The sequence below is a fragment of the Anas platyrhynchos genome, chromosome 1, assembly GCF_047663525.1.
Source record: "Anas platyrhynchos isolate ZD024472 breed Pekin duck chromosome 1, IASCAAS_PekinDuck_T2T, whole genome shotgun sequence".
In the NCBI taxonomy this organism is placed as follows: Eukaryota; Metazoa; Chordata; class Aves; order Anseriformes; family Anatidae; genus Anas; species Anas platyrhynchos.
The window spans coordinates 96,467,961-96,492,031 of NC_092587.1; the positions used below are offsets into that span (position 1 = coordinate 96,467,961).

At 43.4% G+C, this 24,071-nt stretch overlaps 1 protein-coding gene across 5 annotated transcripts in view; it reads right to left on the reverse strand.

The window, feature by feature from the left end:
• MPZL1 (myelin protein zero like 1) overlaps positions 1-24,071 on the reverse strand; it is a 39,180-nt gene that overhangs the window by 14,089 nt on the left and 1,020 nt on the right. For 2 of the 5 annotated variants that reach the window (XM_027449387.3, XM_027449386.3), the window contains exons 2-3: positions 9,621-9,781; positions 8,059-8,272 (exon numbers count right to left, since the gene is read on the reverse strand). In XM_027449387.3, the coding sequence (XP_027305188.3) occupies positions 8,059-8,272; positions 9,621-9,781 (375 nt within the window). Of the gene's footprint in view, positions 1-8,058; positions 8,273-9,620; positions 9,782-9,917; positions 10,111-10,247; positions 10,545-12,244; positions 12,542-24,071 lie in introns of those variants that run through there. The other 3 variants (XM_072025265.1, XM_005017595.6, XM_005017592.6) reach the window with 3 other exon arrangements.

Here is a 24,071-nt window from a genome sequence, read left to right on the forward strand (position 1 = left end):
ATCTTGCTTAATACAAGGAGCACCTTCAACCAGAAGAACCATCTTCATCAAAAATCCATGCTACGATAGCTCCTTCCACCAAATCCAAGTGAATCAGCATAGGATGCAATAGGTAGAACATCTTACATAGAAAATCCTTCTCAGATAACTGCATCTGACCATCACAGAATTGTTGAGTTTGGACGGGACATCTTGAAATCATCTAGTCCAAACCCCCTGCTCAAGCAGCATCAGCTTGTGCAGCCTGCTCAGAAGTCTGTCCAATTGGGTTTTCACTATCTCCAAGGATGAGACTCCACAAACTCTCTAGCAATCTATTCCAGTGTTCAACCATGCTCACAAGAAAAATGTATTTTCTTACACTGAGATGACATTGCTTGTGTTTGAATGCGTGCCCAGTGCTACTTCTCTTGTTGATGGGCACCACTAAAGAGGTTGGCTCAGTCTTCTTTAGATGCTCTCTCTCTCCTCAGATATTTATTATTATTTATTATTTATTATTTATTATTTATTATTTATTATTTATTGATATCTTAAATATAATTATCGATGAGATCTCTCTGAGTCTTTCTTCTCTTTTGCAGGCTAAACAATCCCTACGAAAGGTGGCCTAGTCCCTTAATTATCTTAGTACCCTTTTGCTGGATTTCTCCCAGCAAGGACCATGGACCATGCTTACACCCAGCATTCCCAACAAGTCTACAGTCGAGCCCATTTTGACACACTTATATAGGAGGGAATAGCACAATACAGTGCCCTGCTGATGCAGGGGCATCATACTAACACAACATTTAGCATTGTTCCTTTTGAGTTTAATGACTGCCAGGAAAAGGGCTGCACGATCTCTAGCCATTTCTCTGTTCATACCCTCATTTGACTGAATACCATACCAGCAGCTTTCCTAGCTTTTCAGTGTTTGATGCCAATTCATAACAACTCCGCAATTCCAAGGCTTAGTAAGAAATTAAAGATGAAGGCATTAGTGCCACAATTTAAGGGAGACATCCTTTTTTCAACAACCTTTGGCAACATCTGCCATTACAGAGAAGAATCTTATGAACAATAATACTTTTCAGGTTGTAGTGGGTTTACGTGGCAAGGTTTTGGTAGCAGGGGGCCATAGGGGTGGCTTCTGTGAGAAGGATCTAGAAACTGCCCCATGTTAGGTAAGGGCCCCACTGCTGACCAGAGCTGAGCCAATAAACAACGTTGTTTACGCTTCTGTGAGAGCATATTTATGACAGGAGAAAAAAACACTGTGCCACACAGCAGCTGGGAGAGTGAGAGGAGTGAGGCACAGTCTTGCAGGCACCAAGGTCAGTGAAGAAGGAGGGGGAGAGGTGCTCCAGGCGCCAGAGCAGAAGTCCCCTGCGGCCTGTGGTGAGGACCATGGTGAAGCAGGATGTCCCCCTGCAGCCCATGGAGTACCACGGTGGAGCAGGGTTCCACGCTGCAGCCCGTGGAGGAGACCACGGTGGAGCAGGTGGCCCTGCACCGACGGAGGCTGCCGCCTGTGGAAGACCCCTGCCGGAGCAGATTCCGGGCCGGACCTGTAGCCCATGGAGAGGAGCTCACGCAGGAGCAGGTGACCTGGCAGGAGCTGCTGCCCGTGGGGGACCCAGGTTGGAGCAGTTTTCTCCTGAGGGATGGACCCCATGGTACGGACCCATATCTGGAGCAGTTCTGGAAGAGCTGCTGCCTGTGGGAAGCCCACGCCAGATCAGTTCATCAAGGACTGCATCCCGTGGGTGGGACCCCACAGCACAGGGGACGAGAGTGACCAAGAAGGAGCGGCAGAGAAGAAGTGCTGTAGACTGACCATAACCCCCAGTCCCCCACCCCGTTCAGGGGGAGTAGGTGAAAGAGGGTGGATAGGGGGGGAAGGCGCTTTTGGTTTCTTTCCTTTGTTTCTCACTTCTCTAGCTTGTTAGTAATAAGCAATAAATCTTACTATCTCTCTATGCCGAGTCTGTTTTGCCCTTCATGATAATTACTGCACGATCTCCTCATCCCTATCTCAACCTTTGAGGCCTTTTCATCATATTTTCTCCCCGTTCCTCTTTAAGGAGGGGGAGTGAGAGAGCAGTTGTGGTGGAGCTTGGCCACCCACCCGAGTAAAACCACCACACAGGTACAGAAGACAAAGATTGCCTTTGAGCCCCATGCAAAGATAAGTGGATTTCTTTTGAGGCATTTAAGAAGTAGGAGTTACAAAGTTTCTTTACAGGTGTAGGAATGACTGTCAAAGCATCAAAACAAGCATGCACTTCCACTAAAAGACCACCTCACACCTTGTACTCAAGGGACAAAAATAAGCAACACTTTCAGAACAAGAAAGTGGCAATCCAAAACTATAGCATCACGTCTGCTAAAAAACTGATATTAAACAAGATGTCAACAGCTAATCTGACAGATTTGTTATTTCTTTGATTCAGATGAGATTTTTGGTTGGCTGGATTTGGGTCAAGAACAAAAATTATGTTCTGTTGACAGAGTTTTTAACAGGCTACAAGAATGCAACTGTTTGCACATGAAACTAGAGGCTTTACTACCTCTCAAAACACAAACCAACGGACTCCAGAAAAGCCCACATAATTTTATGACTGCATAGTTCAGCTAAAGAATTATGTCTCCCACCCCTTTTCTTATGTTCTTCAGTATTGCACTGTTATATGAATTCCTCATAAATATTTGCATAGCATACAATGATTTCATTGTAACAGACAGCCCCAACAGCATAACCAAACATTAGCTTTCAAAGCTGGCGTTTAAGTTCATAGCTTAACACAAGCCAAAACTCAAGCCTTTCAAGGAATATTTTTCACTAAGTATCACAGTAATTCAGAGCATCTTCCATTTTCTTCCATTTTCTCTGGAAATGTGCTAGAACTTGTTTCCCATTTCATAAAGCTGAAGTTTTCCACTGTTGGGAAGCGTGAAGATTTCCATAAGACAATTCTAGTTTCTCCCCTCATGAGAGTTCAGATCGAAGATGGACTGCCTCCAGATAACACCATCTGTCTTGAACACGGTATGTTAAGAAGCTTCATATTACAGGGAGGGGAAGCCTAACATAAAGGACTTGGGATTCCCTACAAATTTCCATCATTTATGCTCTGAAGGGTATTCATATACACCATTGAAACAACAGTCTTGCTTCTCATCCCCACTAACATGATTTTTCTGATGTAGTTGAAGTATCAACTTGTGCAAACACTGCATAGACATTTCAGTGAAAAACAGCTGAGTTAGCTTGGCAATTCTGAACAGCGAAGTCAACATGGCAACTTATTAAATGTTTAATCCAAAATGTAAGGCTAACCAAGCATCTGTGATCAAGACCATTTAAACGTGTAAAGTACGGTGTCCACATTGAGCCTTTAAAGGGCAGCTGACCCAAATTGACCAAATGAATATTCCATGCCATATGGCATCAGACTCAGCACTAAAACTGGGGGGAAGCTGGCCAGGCAATGGTGCTCTTGCTTGGGGACTAGGTGGACCCAGGCCATATGGCATCAGACTCAGCACTATAACTGGGAGGAGCTGGCCAGGCAATGATGCTCTTGCTCGGGGACTAGGTGGATGTCGGTCAGCTGGTACTGAGCAATTGCTTTGTGCATCACTTGTCTCTTTGTTCTTAATAAATGTTTTTTATCTCAACCCACAAGTTTTCTAATTTTGCCCTCCCAATTACCAATCCTCTTCCCGGCATCCAGCCGGGCAGGGAAGCGGAGGAATGAGCAAGCAGCTTTGTGGTGCTGCTCCTCCTGTGCTGCTAAGCTGGACAGGCTGCGACTCCAGAGTGAACTTGAGTCAGAGGGACTGGGACTTGTGGATGAATCCACATGGGGCCATGTACACCCCAAAGTACCTGAGGCCACAGATAAGTCCACTCCAGCAGGTGTCTGAAGGGTCCCCTGGAGGGACTGTGGCCAACCAAAAGGCCATGCCAGAACAGGTACACCTTGAAGCAACTGTGGCTGTGGCTAAGTCCACGACACAACAGGTAGACCTCTGAAGGGAAGGGACTGTGGCTCATGGATAACCCCATGCCAGAGCAGGTACACCAATGGACAAGCCCAAATGGGAGCAGGGGAGAGGTGAGGAGTTCACTGCAATGTTAAACCTGCAGCAGTAGAGATTGCAGTGGATAGGCATTTATACTGTTGTAACCCGTCATCTGAATTGCATGTTATGGGAAGCACTACAGCAAGAACCACTCAAACCAGCTGAGGGTTATCCTCACAAGAAGCAATGCAAGTGCAGCAGCGGCCCAACCTGAGCTGGCTTCAGCATCCAATACCCCTACACAACACACCTCCTCTCCTGTCCTGAGCAACCACTGTAACAGACAGGACCAAAATTACAAACTAAATGAACATTTTATGGACATTTCGCAGGGACAGTCAACAAATTAAGGGAATTATATCTGTATTAATCAACAGTTAATGACTAACAAGGATGTACTGGAAAGCATGGGACCTGGGCATGACGTAAACTGTATAGAAAAGGGTGGGGTCCTCATTTTGGTTGGGATAGAGTTGATTTTCTTTGTAATAACTGCTATGGTGCTATGTTTTGGATTTGTAATTAAAATAGTGCTGACAACAAACCAACATCTCAGTTGTTGCTGTACAGTGCTGAGCGTCATAGTTTTCTCCATTTCTCATACTGCCCTGTTAGCAAGGAATTAGCAAAACCGATGACCCAAACTGCCCAAAGGAATATTCTGTACTGCATGATGTTCTCAATAACAGAAGTGGAAGGAGATGGCTGAGGGCTGCCATTGCACCAAGCATCTGTTAGGTAGTGCTGAGTAACTGCATTCTGCATCACTTGTGTTTTCTTTTTTCTCCTTTAGGGTCTAGGGAGTTGGTTTTTTTTCGTTCTTTTTCTTTCCTCCTCCTTTCTCATGAAACTTTGTCTCAATCCACCAGTTCTCCAACTTTCGCCCTCCCACTTCTCTTCTCCCCATCCAGCTGGCAGGGAGTGAGCAAGCAGCTGTGTTGCACTAAACCGCTGATCAGGATCAAACCCTGACAGTGCCTTTGAATAATTTACAACACCAGCCCTATGACTCAAAATAATTAAATTTATACATAGTTTAAAAAAATAATGCATAAGAGTCAAGATCAGCCAAGATCAGGATGGGTTACAACCTATTACAAGAGCATTCTGCCTTTAACTGGAAGTACTGCAAGACAGTATTACAGCTACAGCTATTGTCATATACATAGCCTGAAAGCCTGTTTGCAGGGTGTTCCAAGAGATCTGAAGACAACTGTTGTAAAATTTTCCCTGTGGCACAAAGTACTGCCAAACACAGGGTTCCTTTCAGAAATGGTGAGATTCTCTTGTCTCAACGCTCTGCCTACGGGGAAGTGATGCTACACTAGACACCCTTTAATTTCTTTGATTTTAGACTTGTACTTCTGCTTACCAGTTCCTAAAAACTCAAACACTTGCAGCAAACTGAAACAGCAGTTACTTTTCAAAAATGAATGATGAGGAAAAAAATACTTCAAGTTCTCGTTTGGTCTGATGAAAATATCCTAACAGTTGAAGTATCCAGCAGCATTTGTTTCAGCCCATATAGAATTTGCAAAGGCAGGATGTTATCTGAAGGCACATTATTTCCTAGAACTATATCCTCAGAGCTATCTTTAACTGATCCTCCAAGCCACACCTTTTATCTTGCTGTTTCCCACAGAGCAAAATGGTTATAGATCTGTTGCAAGCTTCAAGATAGACGTGGAAAAAGGAAGAAATCAGGAACTTTTCCATAGATGTATTGGGTTTACACAGTAAGGTGTCACGGGAACTGCATGAGCTGCTTTCAGACAGCTCCAAGAGACCGGATACAACTGAGCCCCTCAGCCAAGCTGATGGTGCCTCTGGGAAAGCATATTTAGGAGAACAAAATGTTGCACAGGAGTAAGGAGGAGAAAAAAAAGAAAAAAGGAGGGACATGGATGCATGCACATCAGGGTCAGAGAAAGATGAGGGAGACAAGGTGCTCCAGGCACCAGAGCCTGCAGTCCATGGAAAAGACCATGATGAAGGATGTTATTTCCCTCCAGCCCATGGAGAAGATCAGAGCAGAGCTGCAGAGATATCCACACTGCAGCCTGTGGAAGACCCCAGGAAATATCTACCTGCTTTGGTACGAAGGAAGCTGTAGCCCATGGTGAGCCCAGCCTGCAGCAGGTTTATCCTGCAGAACAGGGAAGGAGGGAACTCACACTGGAACAGACAGCAAGTTTGTGGAGAAAGGACTGGCAGAGAGAAGCTGTTATGGACTGAACCAAACCTCTCATTTCCCATATTCCCCCCACCACTCAAGGCAGGGGGAAGTAGATTCAGGAATGAAGGACTGAGGTTGAGCCTGGGAAAAGGTGGGGAGCTGCAGAGGGGAAGGTTTTCCCTGTGACAGTAACTGGTAAGTGATCTTCCTACTTTTAAAATGACAAAGCTTGTACATCAAGGTATTTTCTCTGTCTTGTTTCCGAAGGTGAAATAAGAGAGCAGTTGGGTAGGCATCTGACCCATGGTCAACCCTCCAAAATATGCAAATTAAAGTATCACCTCGGTTGCAAGAGGCAGTTACGTGAAGTAGCACAGAAAAGAAATAGGTACAGACATTTCCTTCCATACATCACAATTCTTTATTTTAGGGAAATGCAGTCATTTGTGCATACTAGATTCCATTTTATTATCCGCAAATAATCCTCAGGCTTCACTTTTCCAAGATGATTCATTTAATATTAAATTCTTATCTTGCTGAAGCCAACGCACAAGCCTGTTGAAAAATATCAGCTGAATTAGTGTACTAAAGTATCTTCATCTGTTTAATTTGGGTTAAAATCTGAAGAGGCTTTGCCAAGACAAACTGACATTGCCAAACCAGTGGTTGCTTTACTGCTTCTTCATAGAGACTACCAATAGAGTGTAAGAAAAATAAACTGACCTATTTTATATCAATTGCAAACTTCTTCCAAGAAATGGAAAACTAAGTGACCTCCAAAAGGTCCCATCCAACTTGAGCTATTCTGTGAAAAGATGTGGGTATAGACCTTGCCTACAGTACGTGGAATGATCTCATGAGCAAGGGTATACTTGTAGCAGCAGCAGCATTCTAATTAGAGCATACACATGGGTAATCTCCTCTAACACATTAAAAACCAATGGAATAGTTGCATCAGCATTGTCATTTATGAGTCTAACATTTACTCTTGTTTTATTAAATACAAATTTGAAAATCTGATCACTGTGAGAACTGTTTCTTTGCAGGAACTGTCACACTTTGGCTGACCCCCAGCTTACCTAGAACAATCAAATGTTTTGGGTGGCCGGGGAAAATAAATAGCCAAACTGACATATGGAACTTAAATGCTCTTGAACTGCGATCACCATTCCCAAATACTAATCAGAAGCTTTAAATAACTGGAAGTAGCCAGCCCTTGCAGCTTACAAGGGTCACTACAGATACTTTAAGAATGGCTGTGTAAAAGAGACTAAGTGAACATCCAATAACCTTTGCATGGAAGATAGTAACATCTCATTGTCAGCAGGTACTCAGGCCAGATTATTAGTTTTGTTTTACAGTGTATTTATATATATTCTCTCTGTCTATATATATATATAGTATTTATTCAAAAAAAAGTCTGCCACTTGCTCTCCAAATTTCATAAGTCATCCTAACCTTTGATGTACCATAATACAGAAAAAAACATGTTCATAGGAATCTTAAATAAGATGAGTTTTCAGCACAGTTTCGATCAGCTTTTGCTAATACTTGTTAAAAGTTCAAGAATTCATGGAAATAGCAAAAAAGTACATGACTTTTTTTTTTTAAAAAAAAAAAAAACAAACAAAACAAAACAGCTCTCAGACTATCAGTTCAACTATTAGGACCTAGAAGAAGAGAATTAAAGAGATGGTTGCTCCCTCCAGGCCACTCTCCCACCCTCATGAAAAGTGATATAGACATGGAAGAGGGGAGATGAAGAAAGGGAAAAAAAAAAAAAAAAAAAATGTATCACACAGGGTGAATACCTTTCTCCACAACTCTCACTCGGATTTCTCCTGGTTTGACAACAATATCAGGTGGATTCTTGACATCACAAATGTAAGTGCCGTTGTCCCGGAACTGCATGTTTGATATACTGATAGAAGCATCTTTCTTGTTAAGGTCTCCAGTCCAAGTGATCCTGTCTTTAAATGGTAAGTCCTTTCCAGGATACGACCTTCCATTAAAGTAATAGAAAAACTGTAGTCAAGGAAAAGAGGATATAAGAACAATCCAATTAGAGATTATAGAGCTGCCATACTTCTCTCACTATTACAGCATTCTCCTAGAGTTCACTGTACAATACACAGCTAGCATTAGACATTTTTGTGCTGTGTTTTGTTTCCCCCCACACACACACACACCTCACCATCTAAGTCTGGCTTATGTCTTGATCACATAACCATGCTATGACTTACACCTCAATCATACTACCTCAGTAGACTGCAAGTTTTGATTTTCTGTTGTTGCTTTCTTTTTTATCCCCCTCTCTTTTTTGGGGGGTGCAGGGTTTGGTGGATTAGAAGGTGAGGAAAGGAGAACAAGGCTGGTAACCTGGGAATAATTAAAGAATAGCACTTCTTCCAGATCACAGCCATCTGTCTTTCAGGTAGAGGAAGCCTTCTGCATCCTAGCAGGAAAAGATTACCAAGCTTCCTATCTTGTGTGTTGCTGTGTGTGACTTGCAGCTACGGTATAGCTTAATTAACATGCAATACGTTCCTTACCTGCACCCTTCAAGAAGTCCCACTAGCAATTTATAGCACATCTAGCTGTGTTCCAGAAACCTTTAAGGTAACTAAATATAGTTGTTTCCTGACTTCCAGATGATTAAGTCGCACATGGCTCTGCATTCCATAGACCTGACCAAAAACACTTGAAGAAAGAAACTTTAGTACTGTCTTTGAAAACTATACTAAACTGCACCATTGCTCACTATACCTGACCAAATTTAGAATATACAGCAGCAGAAGTATATAGAGCTGCACGGGACAAAAGCTCACTTTCAGATATATTGGATGTTTAAGCACTGGTCATAACCTTAAGAGACAGATCAAGGCTGTAAAAACAGTAGTACATTGTGAAATAAAGAATTAATCTTAACCAAGACTCAACCCAAGTTTGCTCCAATTCAGTGTCCAGAGCATGGTTAAAGAAATTTAAGACTTCCTCTTACACTGTAATAGTGATAATTCAGATTCCATGAGCAGCTCAACAGCTCATTTTCAAGTATAAGATGACAAAGACTTTAGAAGATTCTTAGCTGCTCATCTACTTCTTACATAGAGCTACCAGACCTCTCCTCTGACTAAAAACTACTAGTCTATTTTCCAGCTGCTGCACACTCCAGCCTTTGACATCTAACATATCACGATATACTTAAATAACTCTTAAAAAAAAAAAAAAATACTAAAATGAGTGGTGGAGACAAAACACACAGAAGAAGGCTCCAATCCACAGTTACTTGACCTCAGAACCAACTGAAAGACCTCTGAATACTTATCACAGCCTTCAGCCCCAGGTAGGTTCCTCTACAGGTGTTCCTTACTGAGATACGAGTTGCTGCTCCCTCTGGTTGAAAACTCCAAGAAACAGATGCGGCGCTGCTGATCACTTCCACAGATGTAAATGTGCATGGAAGCTTTGCATCTGTCCCATTCTCCACAAACATTTCTTCTGGAGTGCTGACCTCTACTGCGGATACTTCAACTGTATGAAAAAGGCAAAGAGAAGAAAGAAGGAAAAGAAGAGGCATCAGTGCTGTTTTAAGAGTTAGGAAGTTGCGGTGGTAACAGTTCGTATCACATTGTTTTTAAGGGAAAATTAAAAAGCAACAACAACTCACACAGCAAGTGTGTGTACAGGCATTGCATTATATCCATAATATAAACAAGTATACAGCAGGTCAGTTCACTACTCTTTCCTTGTATTATCTGCTACAGGATGTTTTCCTTCCACAGATGTTTCCTCTACAGCACTTTGTGGAAGTCAATTCTATAGTGCAAAGGATGAGCTTACACTCTTCCTTTCTAGCTGCCAGCAGAGACTGTAATAAATAAGCCCCACTGGAGGAACTAACATCTTGAATCCAGCTATTACTCAATTTCCTCTACAGCTCACATCTTGTTTCCCATTTCTTCAGCTTTTCTCAGCTGTAGCTGGAAAAAGAACTCACCTTTACTAAGCTCAGGATTAAACCTCTCTGGGTCCCAGCCATGCTATCAGCTTCTACTCCTTGGCATGGTTCAAGGTCTTCATGTGTAAGACCTCCTACGTAGTCACTCAGATACAGTTTAGAAGCACAAGAGTAGTGTTTTTTTTCCACCACCATGAGGCTTATGCATGGTCAAAACAGCAATCAGATCACAAATAACCCGCAGCTATTAAGCAATCAGGGTTAACTTTGTGATTACAACAGTAGTGCCCCCGGGTAAGCCAGGCACTCGGTGTGTGCACGGCCGTGTAGGGTCTGCTGTCTCTCTCACTCAGCCAGCCTGGCAAACAAGGGCAAGGCAGAGCACGTGCCCAGGGACACGGAAGGGCCATGCAAGCACTGCAAGGGTGGAGGAATTAAGCAAGCCAGTTCAATTACAGTAACCAAAACCAGAAGAAGCCACCATTCATTCCCTCTGCCTGTCGAAGGTCACGCTGTTCACTCCTCATCCTCACTCTCTCGACAGTCCCATCAGGTTATCCCCAGTTCCCCAGCCTACCCTGTCACCATTGCTCTCGCTGCAAACGAGCAAAAGAGAAACAGCACCCTAAGAGAGGGGGATTTTCATCAGGAGGTTCTATCAGAGCTGCTTTTCTCTTGTACGCACTCTTGACTATGGGCCAAAAAATATTCTTTTGTAAAACAATTACCAAATATTTGTTTGGAACACACAAAGGCTTCTAGCAATTCAATTAAATGAACTCAGAGCTGCTGTGCTTTATGTATTTTTTCCAGCTAATGGAGTGGAGAAGAAAAAAACTAATCCATTGTTTCGAGTCCAAGCCACAGAACAAGTCTGCCTTTCAAGCATAAAACAAGCAAGATGCCCTCAGCATTTGTGTAGGAAGAAAATAGTCTGCGCAGACACTGCCTGCTTGTACGTGGTACAGAGAACCCCTTGCCACAGACAGGGAGTGGGTAGCACAGACCCGCTTCCAAAGAAGTCCCTGTTCTAACTTACCAGTAACTCGTGAAAGAACTGTAGCAAAGTAAGAAAATCCAACTTCTTCCTTCAGTCTCGGAAGGCAGGAACTATATAGTGTCTTGTACAGACATTTACAGCTTAATTTTCACTTCCTACTTGCTGTCTCAACTTCATGTCTCTCTTTACTTGTTCCCTCCCTGCCCCCAGTTAAATAAAAAGGTCACTCACTATTCGCTCTTTCGGCGTGCACAGCTTGAATTTCTTCCCCTCTGCTGTCTTACAGCATGAGACAAGATGACTAGGAAGTGGTAGAGGGGCCACAACATTTGACATTTGTTTTTCCTTAGCCTTCTGCTCCCATACTTTTACTGATACAGTGGCAGTTCCCACTACCCTGAAATCTTTAGCCTCTTCTACCATAAAAAATAAATCCATGTGGGTTATCTCCAGCTTTAGCTCTTCTCCTTCTCTTTCCACTTTTGCCAGAGTGACATCCTTCTTCCAGCTCCATCTATTTAAATACTTCAGTTGGAGAAAGCTGAATTTGGACTCATATTCTAGTCCCACTTATCCACTGGTCCACTCCTCAAGCTTTCTCAGCCTTAACTCCACTAAAGAAGGAAAAAAAATAACAGGAGACTGTCGGAGAGAATGCAGCTTTAGGAAGGGAAGGTCTGCAGGCTAGGTATGGCAAAGAGAAACATTTATTTGCTCTTCTCCCATCAATCCTCACTTATCCCACCATCTTGTCCAACTGCCAAGTCCCAGTATTTCCACCTGAACACCTCTTCTAGCTTTCAATCACTTTAATTCTTTTCAGGAGAAAAATGCTTTTATTTTCACCTACCATCAAAATGTGCCTCTCCAGTCATTTCTTTTTCCACCTCTCGTGTAGTTGGATTTGTTTTACTCCAACTACATCAATCTTTCACAAGTTGTATTTTCAGCCCCCACGCTCCAGTGAAAACACTCCAAATCACAAGTCCAATGACTCATCCCCTGCTAAGCCTCAGGACCAGTGCTCCATCCTTACCTTCCTTCTCAGACAACCCTCCTAGTCTTCAGGTAGGACTAGACACTCTCACTTCATCCTTTCATCCTATCTTTTCTTCTTGTTCCTATAGTCGGTCTTCATCCTTCACCAAGGCTCTCTATTTTCACATCCCTCTTCCCTCGGTATCTTGTCTCTGGGATCTCATCTGCAGAACAAGTTCAGCTGCCATCGCTGCACTGACTGCTCAGATCTGTCTCTCTGCTCAGGGTCTGTCTCCTTCTGTTCAAAGGAAAGTCTCAGTCTGACACCTTTGTCAATGGGAAGCTGCCAGCTCACACTGAATGGAACTAAACCAGGGCTCATTTTTTCCCCCGAGCCTTCCACCACCACATTTATCACCATGGACCAGCGCCACATCCAGTTCAACCTGTGTAGCGTTTTTCACTTTGAACTCTCTCCAGTTTGAGGGTATAGCTGGACCTTGCAGAGTCTTTCAGTTTTTAGCCACCTGCACAGCTGACAGTAGTCTAAAACCTCCCTTTTGTATCTTACTCTTCATTAATGAATATTTTTCTCTGGATTTGAGGGGTATCTATTGGCAGAAGCCCAGAAATGATTCTTTTTCTTAAAGTCATTTCAATTCCAAGCTGCTCTGCATCTCTCCCCTTCTTCCATTTTACAGAAATAAAAGCCATCTGCCTTTCACAGCAAGTGTCTTATGGCCTATTTCCTAGCAGTTCTTATTCACGATCAGTTCAATATCATCTGCAACAGCTAACAAGTGGGCAGTAAGGGCTATCATTACTTTAAAAAAAAAAAGGACATCTGATGTGTCCCCACTTCCCATGACTTTATAGGAACATCTATACGCTACATTTCTCCTAAAAGAGTCTCTTTTAAATATTTATTTTACAAGCTCAGCCACCTGCTGAAGTCACCAGGCATTGTCAGCTGTGTGGTATCTCATTTCTCCTTTACATAATCCATTTCCTCAACTGTAGCTATCAGGCTGCTGAGGCAAGTTATCTTCTTGGCATTTCTATATAGCTGAGCACCCTGAGAGACCTGTACATCCTTGGGGTGCCCACACGCTTTGGCGGTATGCTTCAGCTGCCCACCCCATGAAGCCTGTTTCCATGCTCCAGCAAGCCCAGGCACTGCAGACCAGCCGTAATAGTTTTGTATTAACTGCATGACAGAAAGCAACTCACCTGGGTAGAAGGGGTACCTGTTTCACACAGATCACACCTCCTCTATCAGGTTAGTCAAAGCAGACAGTCACCCTTGATACTTCAGCCGGACAAGAAACAAAGGCAGCTGACAAAGTAAAAACTACTTCACAAGCGGCAGAAGGCTCTCAAATCATTTGAATTCTTAACTAGGTGGTCATCAGAAAGAAGATACCCAGCTTTGCTGATGAGTTTATTGGGTGCAAAGAGAATTAAAACCATTGTTCAATTTTTGCCTCGAGTCACTGATTCTGCAGAAGCACAAAAAGGAAGGACAGACAGACCTTGGCTAGCCTCTTTTCCACAGTATGGACCAAGTTAAAAACATTTACCACGTACCACAACTTAAAAGCCAAACACTCAGCTTCCATAACAGGAAGCTACTGCTGATGTCCTGCTCTTTGAACATGAGCTGAGGTTACCATAAAGAGCAATTGTCACTCATTTTCCCCAAACACCACCCTCAACACCAGCTGGCTGACATCCAGGCAGTTACAACATCTAAGGCACTGTCTATATCTAGTGACTGAAGAACCTACATATAGGTTATTTATCCTGTATGTATTCTATATATAGAATAGAAGATTGGAGGGGAAAAAAATAAAGATATGCAGCTGTAAAATAGAAGCAGAGTATCTGCCAGACATGTATCACCCAATGTATGGCAAGGACAGCTGGAGAGTCTCAGTACCAAGAGCAACATCCCAAATGCTTTTTTGCTCTCTTGAAAAAGACAGGCACTAAGGCAGTTACTAGGAACTGCAATATTCACTGCTCCAAGGGTAACATTAGTAAGAAGACGACATCATATATGTGATATCACTGCTTTCTTCTATGAATTGACGACAGAAGAAGCAGTATTCACCATACACATGTTCAGAACAAGCACAATCTGCTACACAGCATCTCCACCTAGCCAACTTTCCTGACATCATATCGTTTCAATTTACCTGTCGTGAATGAACCAGACCTTCCTAACTCCTAAGGTGCAGCTCTACATTAGCTGCAGCAGACCTGAAGACCCAGAGCTTATTGATTCCATTGTAAAAACCCTGGTATGTTTGCCAGGATGCACAAAACTAGTGAAAAAGTTGCATGTTTTCAGCTAGTTTGACCCTGACTCAGTTCACAGACCCCAGTATCCATATATCAGCAGCTCCTGTGAGTGGCAACAATATATTGCTTTGAAATCACCTATGTGGAAGAAGCCTTTGTAATTACCCAGCAGCAAAGTATAGGAAGATGGAGTCAGACTAAATGGGTAGCAGACAGGCATCCACAACCACAAGAGTTTGCATATGGTTAGTTAAACAAATTATGGTTAACTTCAGCTTTCAGTGAGATTAAGAGCAATCAAGCTCACAGTTTTCAACAGTAACACAAAAAGGTTGCAGTATCACACCGGTGAGGTTTACTTTCCAGTATCTTTGACACGGGGCACACCTCCACTGAACAACTCTTGGAGAAAATGGCTAACCTCTGCCTTCAGGGCGCTGAGAGGAGTCCTCCTTGCAGGTCCTGCAGAGGAAAGATCCCTCAGAGGGATCTTTGGCCAGGTCAGCTGAGACTGAGTGACACAAGCTAGCAACTTAATCTGCAGAGGAGACATTGCATATGTGACTGGCTATCTAACAGGTCAACACCTGGATACCCCCCGTGTCCACTACCACTAACTGGTGATGTCCAAAGCTCTTACTTTTTCTCCTAGACATTGTCCCTCACCTTTTGGAGGATCTGCTCAAAGGGTGCAAACTTATTTTACTTCCTTCAAAGTCTCTTAGAATCATAGAAGCATTGAGGTTGGAAAAAACCTCTAAGATCATCGAGTCCAACCTTTAACCTAGTACTGAAGTTCCCACTAAACCATGCTACTGAGTTCTGAATCTACACGTTTCACAAATACCTCCAGGGATGGTGACTCAACCACTTCCCTGGGCAGCCTGTTGCAATGCCACACAACCCTTTCAGTAAAGGAATTTCTTCTAATCTCTTGAAATGCCTCCAAAACATTTGGCAACACCATCTGTATAAATCCAACAGTGCCTAAGCTGGCAGCGCTTACAGATCGATGCCCACTCCAGCTGAAGTATTTCCTCACCTTTTACTTATATCCCCTGGTTGCTTCCACTCTTTTCATACAGGTTAATGAAAACCTTCTGGGCAAGAAATGGTTTTATTCTACATTTTTGTATTTAGAAATGGGGTACACACTGGCTAGGAAAGGTTGACAATGGGTCTTGGTAGCACATACAAGGAAATCCTTTCCTGGCACTGAAGCTTTACACTAATTAATTACACCAATAGTTACAAGTCCCTCGCAGATCGTAGTGTCCACACTGAGATCATGGGCCCAATTAAAAATCTCTGTTAATTAAGGCTATGAGCACCTCAAAATAAGCTTAATTCCTCTGGATCCAACTCAGCTCGATCACTAGGAGTGCTAACAAAACTAGGATGCAATTAAGCTGCGTTAGTGCTTGTGGAAATAAGATGCCCGTGATTACAGCTTTACGTGGAAACTCCTATCAGATCACTAAGTACTGCATGCTTATGGTGGCTGCAGTTCTATGCTGCACTGCCTTCCTCTTAAAATGACTAGTCATCAGTTTACTAATTAATACAAACAACTTGCTTCATTTATCTTAAAGACTTCTGGCAATACAGTCATTTATATCATTTATAAATAGCCTCGTATGGATGAAAGATCAGGAAATAATCAAGAAGTCTGATGAAAGAAAGATGAAAAGATTCAGACAGGCTGCTACAGGTAACAAGCTGACGACAGAGTCGCAGATCAGGAAGATGGAAATAGATGCATTAATACATCAGTCTCAGCAGCTCACATATCTGTGGTTTTGTCGAGACCTTTAAAGTCAACATACCTGTATGTTCACTGTGGTTTCCCTAGCAGCCCAGAAGTTTCCAGGAGAAAAAGAGGATGTGGGATTTTCTAGTGACTAAGCTTCCTAAGTCACAAAAACAATCCACACTTGCGAAACAGTGATATTGTCTATTTCTTACTGAAAGCAAGTGCATTGTGAAACACCAAAGTCCACTGCTGACATCTCTCACACTACAGCCACATGACATTTAGCTACTTCCCCCACCTCAAGTTTCCCCATACACCCCTCAAGAAACAACAGCAGTCAGCTCCTTACAAAGCATCTTATTTTAGAAAAGCAGCACAAAGTTACAAAGTTCTCCTCTTACAATACAGCCACCTGTGTCTCTACATGCCATTATTCTCTCACTGTAAACAAAATATCTGGTGGAAAAATCCTAGCTTTGATGGTCTTAATAGCTAGGAGCAGACAGGCCCAAATCATTCCTCTGAAATTCCGCTAAGATCTGTTAAAGCATCCAGATGCGGGATCAAATTTCCACATGAAGACAATTTTACTTTAGTACGGAAGCAAAACTCTCCATTCTATCCTTCTATATGCCATTCCACCCAGTAACAAGAGATGCCGTGTTTCAAGAACTCACAAGTATAAGGACCACGTACCTCAGCCCAATGAAGAACAGGCTGTGGCTGACCACCTCCATACCAGAAATCCATCACGGTGTCACACCTTAAATCCTACTGGGTGTATAGGTATACAAATGCATGTATACATGTGTATATTCCTACATACATGTTCTTGTACGTCACTGCAGTAGGTTGACTTTGGCTGGCTGACAGACACCCACCCAGCTGCCCTCTCTCTCCTCCTTCCCAAACAGGGAAATACAATGAGAAAAATACAATGAGAAAGCTCATGGGTTGAAATAAGGACACGGTGATCACTTCTAGTTACTATCACAGGCAAAATACACTTGACCTGGGGGAAGTTATTTTAATTTGCAGTAAAAATTAGGGTTGGGTTGTGAGACAAAAAAAAAAAAAAAAAAAAAGAAAACTAAAATACCTTCCCACCCTCCCTCCTCGTGTTCCCACCCCCCGAAATCTCACCTTCACTCCTTCTTTCCCAACTTCTCTGCCTCCTTTCCCTGCCCAGACAGCCAGGGGTACATGGGAGGTTATGATCAGTCCATAACTGCTCCTTTCTGCTGCTCTTCCCTCCTCACACTTTTCCCCTGTTTCTGCATCTTCCCACGGGCTACAGTTCTTCAGGAGAACCTGCTTATTCTGTATGGACTCCTCCATGGGCCACAGCGTGGATACCTGCTCTTCCCTGCTGCCCTCCATGGGCTGGGGGAAACCCCTGCTCCAACACAGCCTCTTCCAAAGCTTCCACCACAGGGCAACCACTGCTCCGGTGCTTGGGGCACCTCCTCTCCTCCTCCTCACCCTGCCAAGATCTTGCCACAAACCCAACACATTACACAAAGCAAGATCAGCTACAGAAGGGATGACTAGACTAAAACCATACCAGCCAATCTTCACATCTTGGTTTCAAAGCAACAGAAACTAAGTCCTGCAGAGGAGGCCAGAATGGCTCAGTTTCGCCCTCAGTCACCGAGCACCAGAACAGCATTTTGCTGAAATACCCTGGATATTTGGAGTATTTCAGAGCACTGAAGGAAAGAGTCTTCCTCTCTTCAGTAACACAGCCAGTCCTGCAGCACCCTACCTGTGCTAAGAAACTAAACTGCTGACTCCTAGCCCACGAATACCACCTTGCTGCTCGTCCTTGTGCAGATACAAGCTCAGAAGAGCAGCTGCTAATACATTTATTTCCTCTTGGCATCTTTGCACATTCAGCTGAGCCCTGCCCTGACTCAGTGATGAGGAAAAAAAAACAACAGTATTTTGTCACCTCAAATGAAAGTAAACCAGTTTCACTGAGAATTCTTAAACAAGCTGTGGTAAAGCTGCCAAAACAGTCAGCAACAGCAGCACACCTTAGCCCCATATATCGCTGCCCACCTACTCTGACAGAACTTACAGACAGCAAGCCTTCACAGTCCCTAAGCGCTGGTGCCAGCTTCAACTCCCATGCTAGAGAGTCAGTTTTTCGGGTAGTCTTCTCCACATTAGGCAAGGCTGCCCGTTGTTCTGCCAAGGTACAGCAGAAGAACTCACGTGAGGTTTACGCCCCAGGTCAATGCTTTTAACAAGCAGCGAGGAGCAAGCATGAGAAACAGCAGAGTACACCTGAGCTGCCCTACAAGCTAGGCCATGGCTTTCTTGTTCTGTCCTGAGGAAAACATTTAACACCGGTGTATCTGTCCCTCAGCCTGGAAAGCATAAAATTGCAATGGTTGTGAAGGCACAGAAATCCACGAACGAGCTTTATTGTTGCCTCATGCCCCACTTCAAGAATCAGTCATATGTCAGGTCTGGGCAGACGCTTATTTAGTCTAGGAGCTGATAACATCTAGTACTGTTCTAATGCTTTTTCCTCCGGGACCACAAGGCAATACTTCCCTGCCCATGCCGGAGACCAGCACACCAATTGGCAGCTCAGGTACTTTCCAAACCAGACCCTGCACTTTGCCATTCCACAGCCTTAAGTGGTTTTCCTTCCATGACCAAGTTTACAAGAGTTCAACTTCACGTAAACAGTTCTTGTTGACAACGTCAAACTGAAACAATTAAAAACCCAAAGCGACAAGTAAACTCACTCAAAGAGCAAAGGGTAACTGCAACTGCTGATAACAACTCTTTTACCTCTAATCTGGGGATACTGACACAGCTGCCAGCAAGCATGGCAGATTACTCCTGGGTGCTGGCAAAGATTCATGAAAATAGTTATTAAGACTAAAGAAGGGCAACAATAAAGAGCACACCTTAAAAGAGTCTCCTTGAAACAGCAATTTTTTTCTACATTGAAGAATATCTTTAAGCTTTTTTTAACTAAAGAACTGAACACATATGCTCAACATGTGGCAGAGGTATTGAAGAAAACATCCCACCATCATAAACGTGTCTTGGAATGATCACAGCAATCCACTAAAACTGTCACAAAGTCTACTAAAGAAATTAGAGTATTAAAGGCCAGAAGCTGGAGACAAAAAATTCAAGGCACAGATGGTAGAGATGTCACTGGCTGGAACAACAGCTTCCGTCTAGGTCAGCACTGGTTATCAGCACTAGTTCAAATGCAATGGTATCGAGGTGGAACTAGAAAGCCCAATTGTGGTGCCAACTGCTGATGGTGTGCAGCACCTTTTTTGACAAAACTCTAGCATCAGCAGCACGGAAACTGCCAACTTCCAAGACAGACTAGGCAATAAAATGTAGGATGTGGATAAACAGATTTTACAAGAAGACATAGTGCAAACGCTCCATATCAACCAGACACAAGAAGTTGTGTTTTTATTATTATTATTACAAATATCAACCCACAAAGTTGCAATCAGCTCAGTGACAACAGATCTGTAAGACACCAGAAGCATTTGCAGAAGATACTTTGAGCCATTCGAAGTATTAGCATCATTTTAATACTAGTCATTGGTGTTTTCACCAGCCTCAAAGACAGAGTTGTCATTTTCCCCCTGGCACACAGAGGGATGAGATTAAAGCCATTAAATAAAATCCCATCCCTTAACAGAGTGAGTATGAGATACATACAGGTAAAATTAAGCCATCCAAGTGATTACAGCTAGACAGGTCACAAGGCCAATCTGCTCTGCTGTGAGAAGAGACTTGTTTCAGCAGCTCAAGCAAATGTGAAGCTCTTTGAGGATTATATCCCTTACTGCTTCACTGGTGCTTGCTCTCACTAATCTTTCATTTACTTGCTAACCAGACTTGGTAGCAAACTCAGCCAGCTCATAACTAGCTATAACATGCAGCAGCACAGCCACAAAACCAAAAGGGAGAGCCCATGTAATATATTTCAAAGTAATTCTTGCTCACAAGAATTTGTCAGTGGTGGTGCCAATTGAAATAGCTCCCATGCCCACTTCCAACACAACCAGATGAATATGACCAGGAACTAATCCACCTTCAAAAGAGCACCTCTTCCATTGTTGTTGTTTTTAAAACCAGACCAGCAGCCTAGCCCAATCCACCGTACCCCACGTTTCTGCAACAACCGCACAAGGTCAGGAACGAGTGATTAGCAGCTGCTCAGCTGCCTCTTCCCAGGCAGGCTTCTCTTTCTGAAGGCATCGATGGGCTTCCTCGTGGCAAACTCAGCTCATTTCTAGAGACACCCCTCCCAACTAGGGCAGCACCTTCGCCCACGCCCATGCTCGCTGTGTCAGGCAGCAGGGTACGCAGCATCTCCATGCATCCCTTCGGCCTCCGCACTGGAAGAGTCAAGCAATCAGAAAACTCCAAGACACATTAACAAGTTGGATCTTGACAGTCCTGGTGCTCACACAGCTTTATGGAGTTTATTACCAAGAAGGAGCCTTGTTCACCGTCTTGCACTTAAGCACATTACAAGAACAAATTACTGGAAGTTTTAACAGATGGCAAATGGGCAGCTGAAGATAAGATCTCCCCCACTGGCTGCGTTGCCTATCTGAAATAAAACTGCCCTCATTTGCCCCCATATCCTGAAGTGCAAGTCCTTAGTAAAGTGCCACCTCCCACACAAGTGCTGTACAGCCCAGTGCTTCACCCCACTCACGGATCAGCACCCTAATCTGCTTCCAAATACTGGAGGAAGGCTGTAACCAACATTATGGAGCAAGCAAGCACACTGCAAAGCAATTTCTGCAGGATTGGAAGTAAAAGTTCATAAGGCAACCAGCCTTCCTGTTTTCCTTACGCACTTCAAGCCAAAACCTAGCAGCCAGCACAAACTGGAAACAGCTATTTCAACAGCTGAACACAAATGCAGGAACTGAAAGACACAGGAGCAACAGGGAACAATGCACAAGTTCCCTGAGGTAACCATCTATAGAAAATGGCATCTTTAGGCCAAGGACCGGAATGATCTGGCCACTTCAAAGCGATGGGGGTGAGGAGGAATCAGTGGAAATAAGGGGAATTACAGGACTGCAGGGTCATCTGTCAACTAGCTCAGAAAACAGCACTGATGTTAACCCTGCCCTGAAATGCACATCCACAGCACTCATGCTGTTGTCTTGAGATAAGAGCAGATCACTGCAACTAGATTTGCCCCATCAGTTCAAAACTTCTTGTCCTTTCCTGCCACAGCTTTCTCTTACACAAGTCTTCAGCATCCTTTCCACCACACTAATCGCTAATATGCAGGGTCATACTAAACCCAGATCAGCCAAGTAATGAAGATAAGCAAAAACCCCAAAACCAACTATAGCAATGTAAACATCCTCATAATCAGAGCTTCCTGCTTTCATTTATTCCTATGGCATCTTGAGCTAGCTTTCAATAAAGGATTATTTTTTATTAATTATTTTTTGGTTTTGTGTGTGTGCATGTATTTTTTTTTCATACAAGACTGTTTACATTTTTATCAGTTAATGTAGGTGGTGGAAAGTGTCACACACATCATGCATGATCAAACCACATCACATACCAAATCACTCAGAGCACTCCCACCATAGGTGCTAATAGATGACTTCATGATGACCTATATAGCACCTCTCTAGCCAAATAATAATTCTTCAGAAACTACTCAGAAGTTCTTTCAAGTTAAACATGACAGGATGCCAGGCTTGTAAAACCAGGTTTCACTCCTCTGGTCTCCCATGCAGACTGCCAGTACCCGGTACGGTGCACAGGACGCTCACAGCCTACTATTTGCAGTCAGGATGAGACAAGGCCACAGACAGTGGAATAGCTGCTGAACGCATTCCTCGATCCACTGCGATTCAGACAGCACGCAAAGCTCCACTTCCTACCCAGAGGTACAGGATTGTTGGGAGACTGGGCTCACGAAGGACCTGGGCATTTTACCAGCCAGGTTTTATCACCAAATTATTAAGCTACATTCTTTTCAACTTACTCAAGAGCTCGCTGCTGCTACGAGGTAACCTGAGCAGCAGTCCCACCCTGGCCCAACTGGTAGAGGGAAGAGTTTATCTACCTTATCTCTTCCCTCTGCAGAAACCACCGAAGTGCTGCAGGCAAGGAAGTCTTCCTACCTCCAGCACCAGTTTAAAAGCACTAACTGCTTCTGACTGGGTGAGCACGGCAATCCTGACTAAACCTGGCACAAACACAAAAGGGAGCATGGCAACCCTGACTTAAAGCGTTGCTTCCATGAAACATTTCAAGCAGCAACTGAAACGTGCAGGTAGACTGAGAACAGTAACACACACTTGAAGTATTTAACATCCCAGTACTCCTCTGCTCGTTACACTGACCCCTGTGTATGTGCATCTGTGTAGAAACATCAATAATATTCTTCTTGGTAATGTCTAGACATTCTTTAAAACTTTTGGATGTAATCAGGCACCACCCTTGGGTTAAAGACAGATGCAATCTCACTAAGTGATTACTTACATGGCTTACAAACTCAGATAACCTCTTTTCCTGATACTGTAACTAGATGCTCAAGGCTCACCCACCCTACCAGAGATCATACCTAGATTAACTACTCATAGCACAAAAATCCACAGGATCACAAGCATTGCATTTGGGAATGATTCTTCATTCTTGCAAGTAAATGGAGCATTCAGGTCTTCAGATGACTGAGCGTAAGCAAGACAAACTCCTAATGCACACATGTAGTTGTGCACAAGGAAATAAGCTAAACACAGATAACAGGTTTTAAGCTACGAAGCAACAGTTACCTGCCTGGCTCGACAAAACAGACTGTGATGGTTAAACCAGGCCTGCACAACACATCCCACTTAGTAACATTTTTGTCTCACTGCAGATTACTGGCCACAGCAAACAGGCCTGCCATCAAGGCCATCAAAAAGCAGAAGAGCCACAAACCACAGCAGCTAAACTATGCAGCACATTACCCAACCACACATCACATCTGAGCAACTGAGCGACAACGGCCCTCTGAAAATGCTGCTTCTGCCTTTCCACTTGCTTGGCAGTTTTTCATTTCCCATATTCTTGTTAGATGAAACTCCAGCACAAGGAAGGGAGAAGAGAAAAGGGAACCTTGAAAAATGGCAGGAATTGAAACAACACGCACAAGTTGGAAGGCAGAGAGTTACAGATGACTGCTCACAACCTTAAACTCTGGAGAAGGACGTCTATTCCTTACTGGTCACCAAGTTACCTTGCACTTGCAATTAGAGTGAAGAGCCTGAGCTGTAGTTGCTTATCCCCATGTAAAGATGTAAGCCTTGTGCCAAATCCACATACATAGAGAAAAAAAAAACAACAGGGCCTTTCCAAAGAAGATGGGAGGATTAAATATGTGTAGTGTAAGCGTGGAAAGAAAAAGCCAACATGGTAGCAACTTATGATTCAGAGTTCGAAAAATTCAACAGTTTTAGGGATGGGAACAGAGTCAGTTCAACAGAGACAAAATAGTGCTTTTACCACCTGTTTATTCCTTTACATTGTAATCTTGCATCACCCCCCCTAGGGAGAGTCTGTTTCAAAAGAGTATCTCCTAGCTTTGCTTGTTTTTAAGAAACTGTGGTTGGTTGCATACCTCATGTGCTACAGAGTGACCTCTTGCTCCTTGCTTCCCATGGCACTATGCTAGTTATACCTCTTGTTGTGGTCAGGGGAAGTATGCACCCTTCTTTCTCTCTTGTCTCCATGTTTACTTTCAAAAAGCTTAGTTTTATGGTAAGCTATGCATACACCTTATTTACCCATTTCATTCTGTATATTAAGCTGC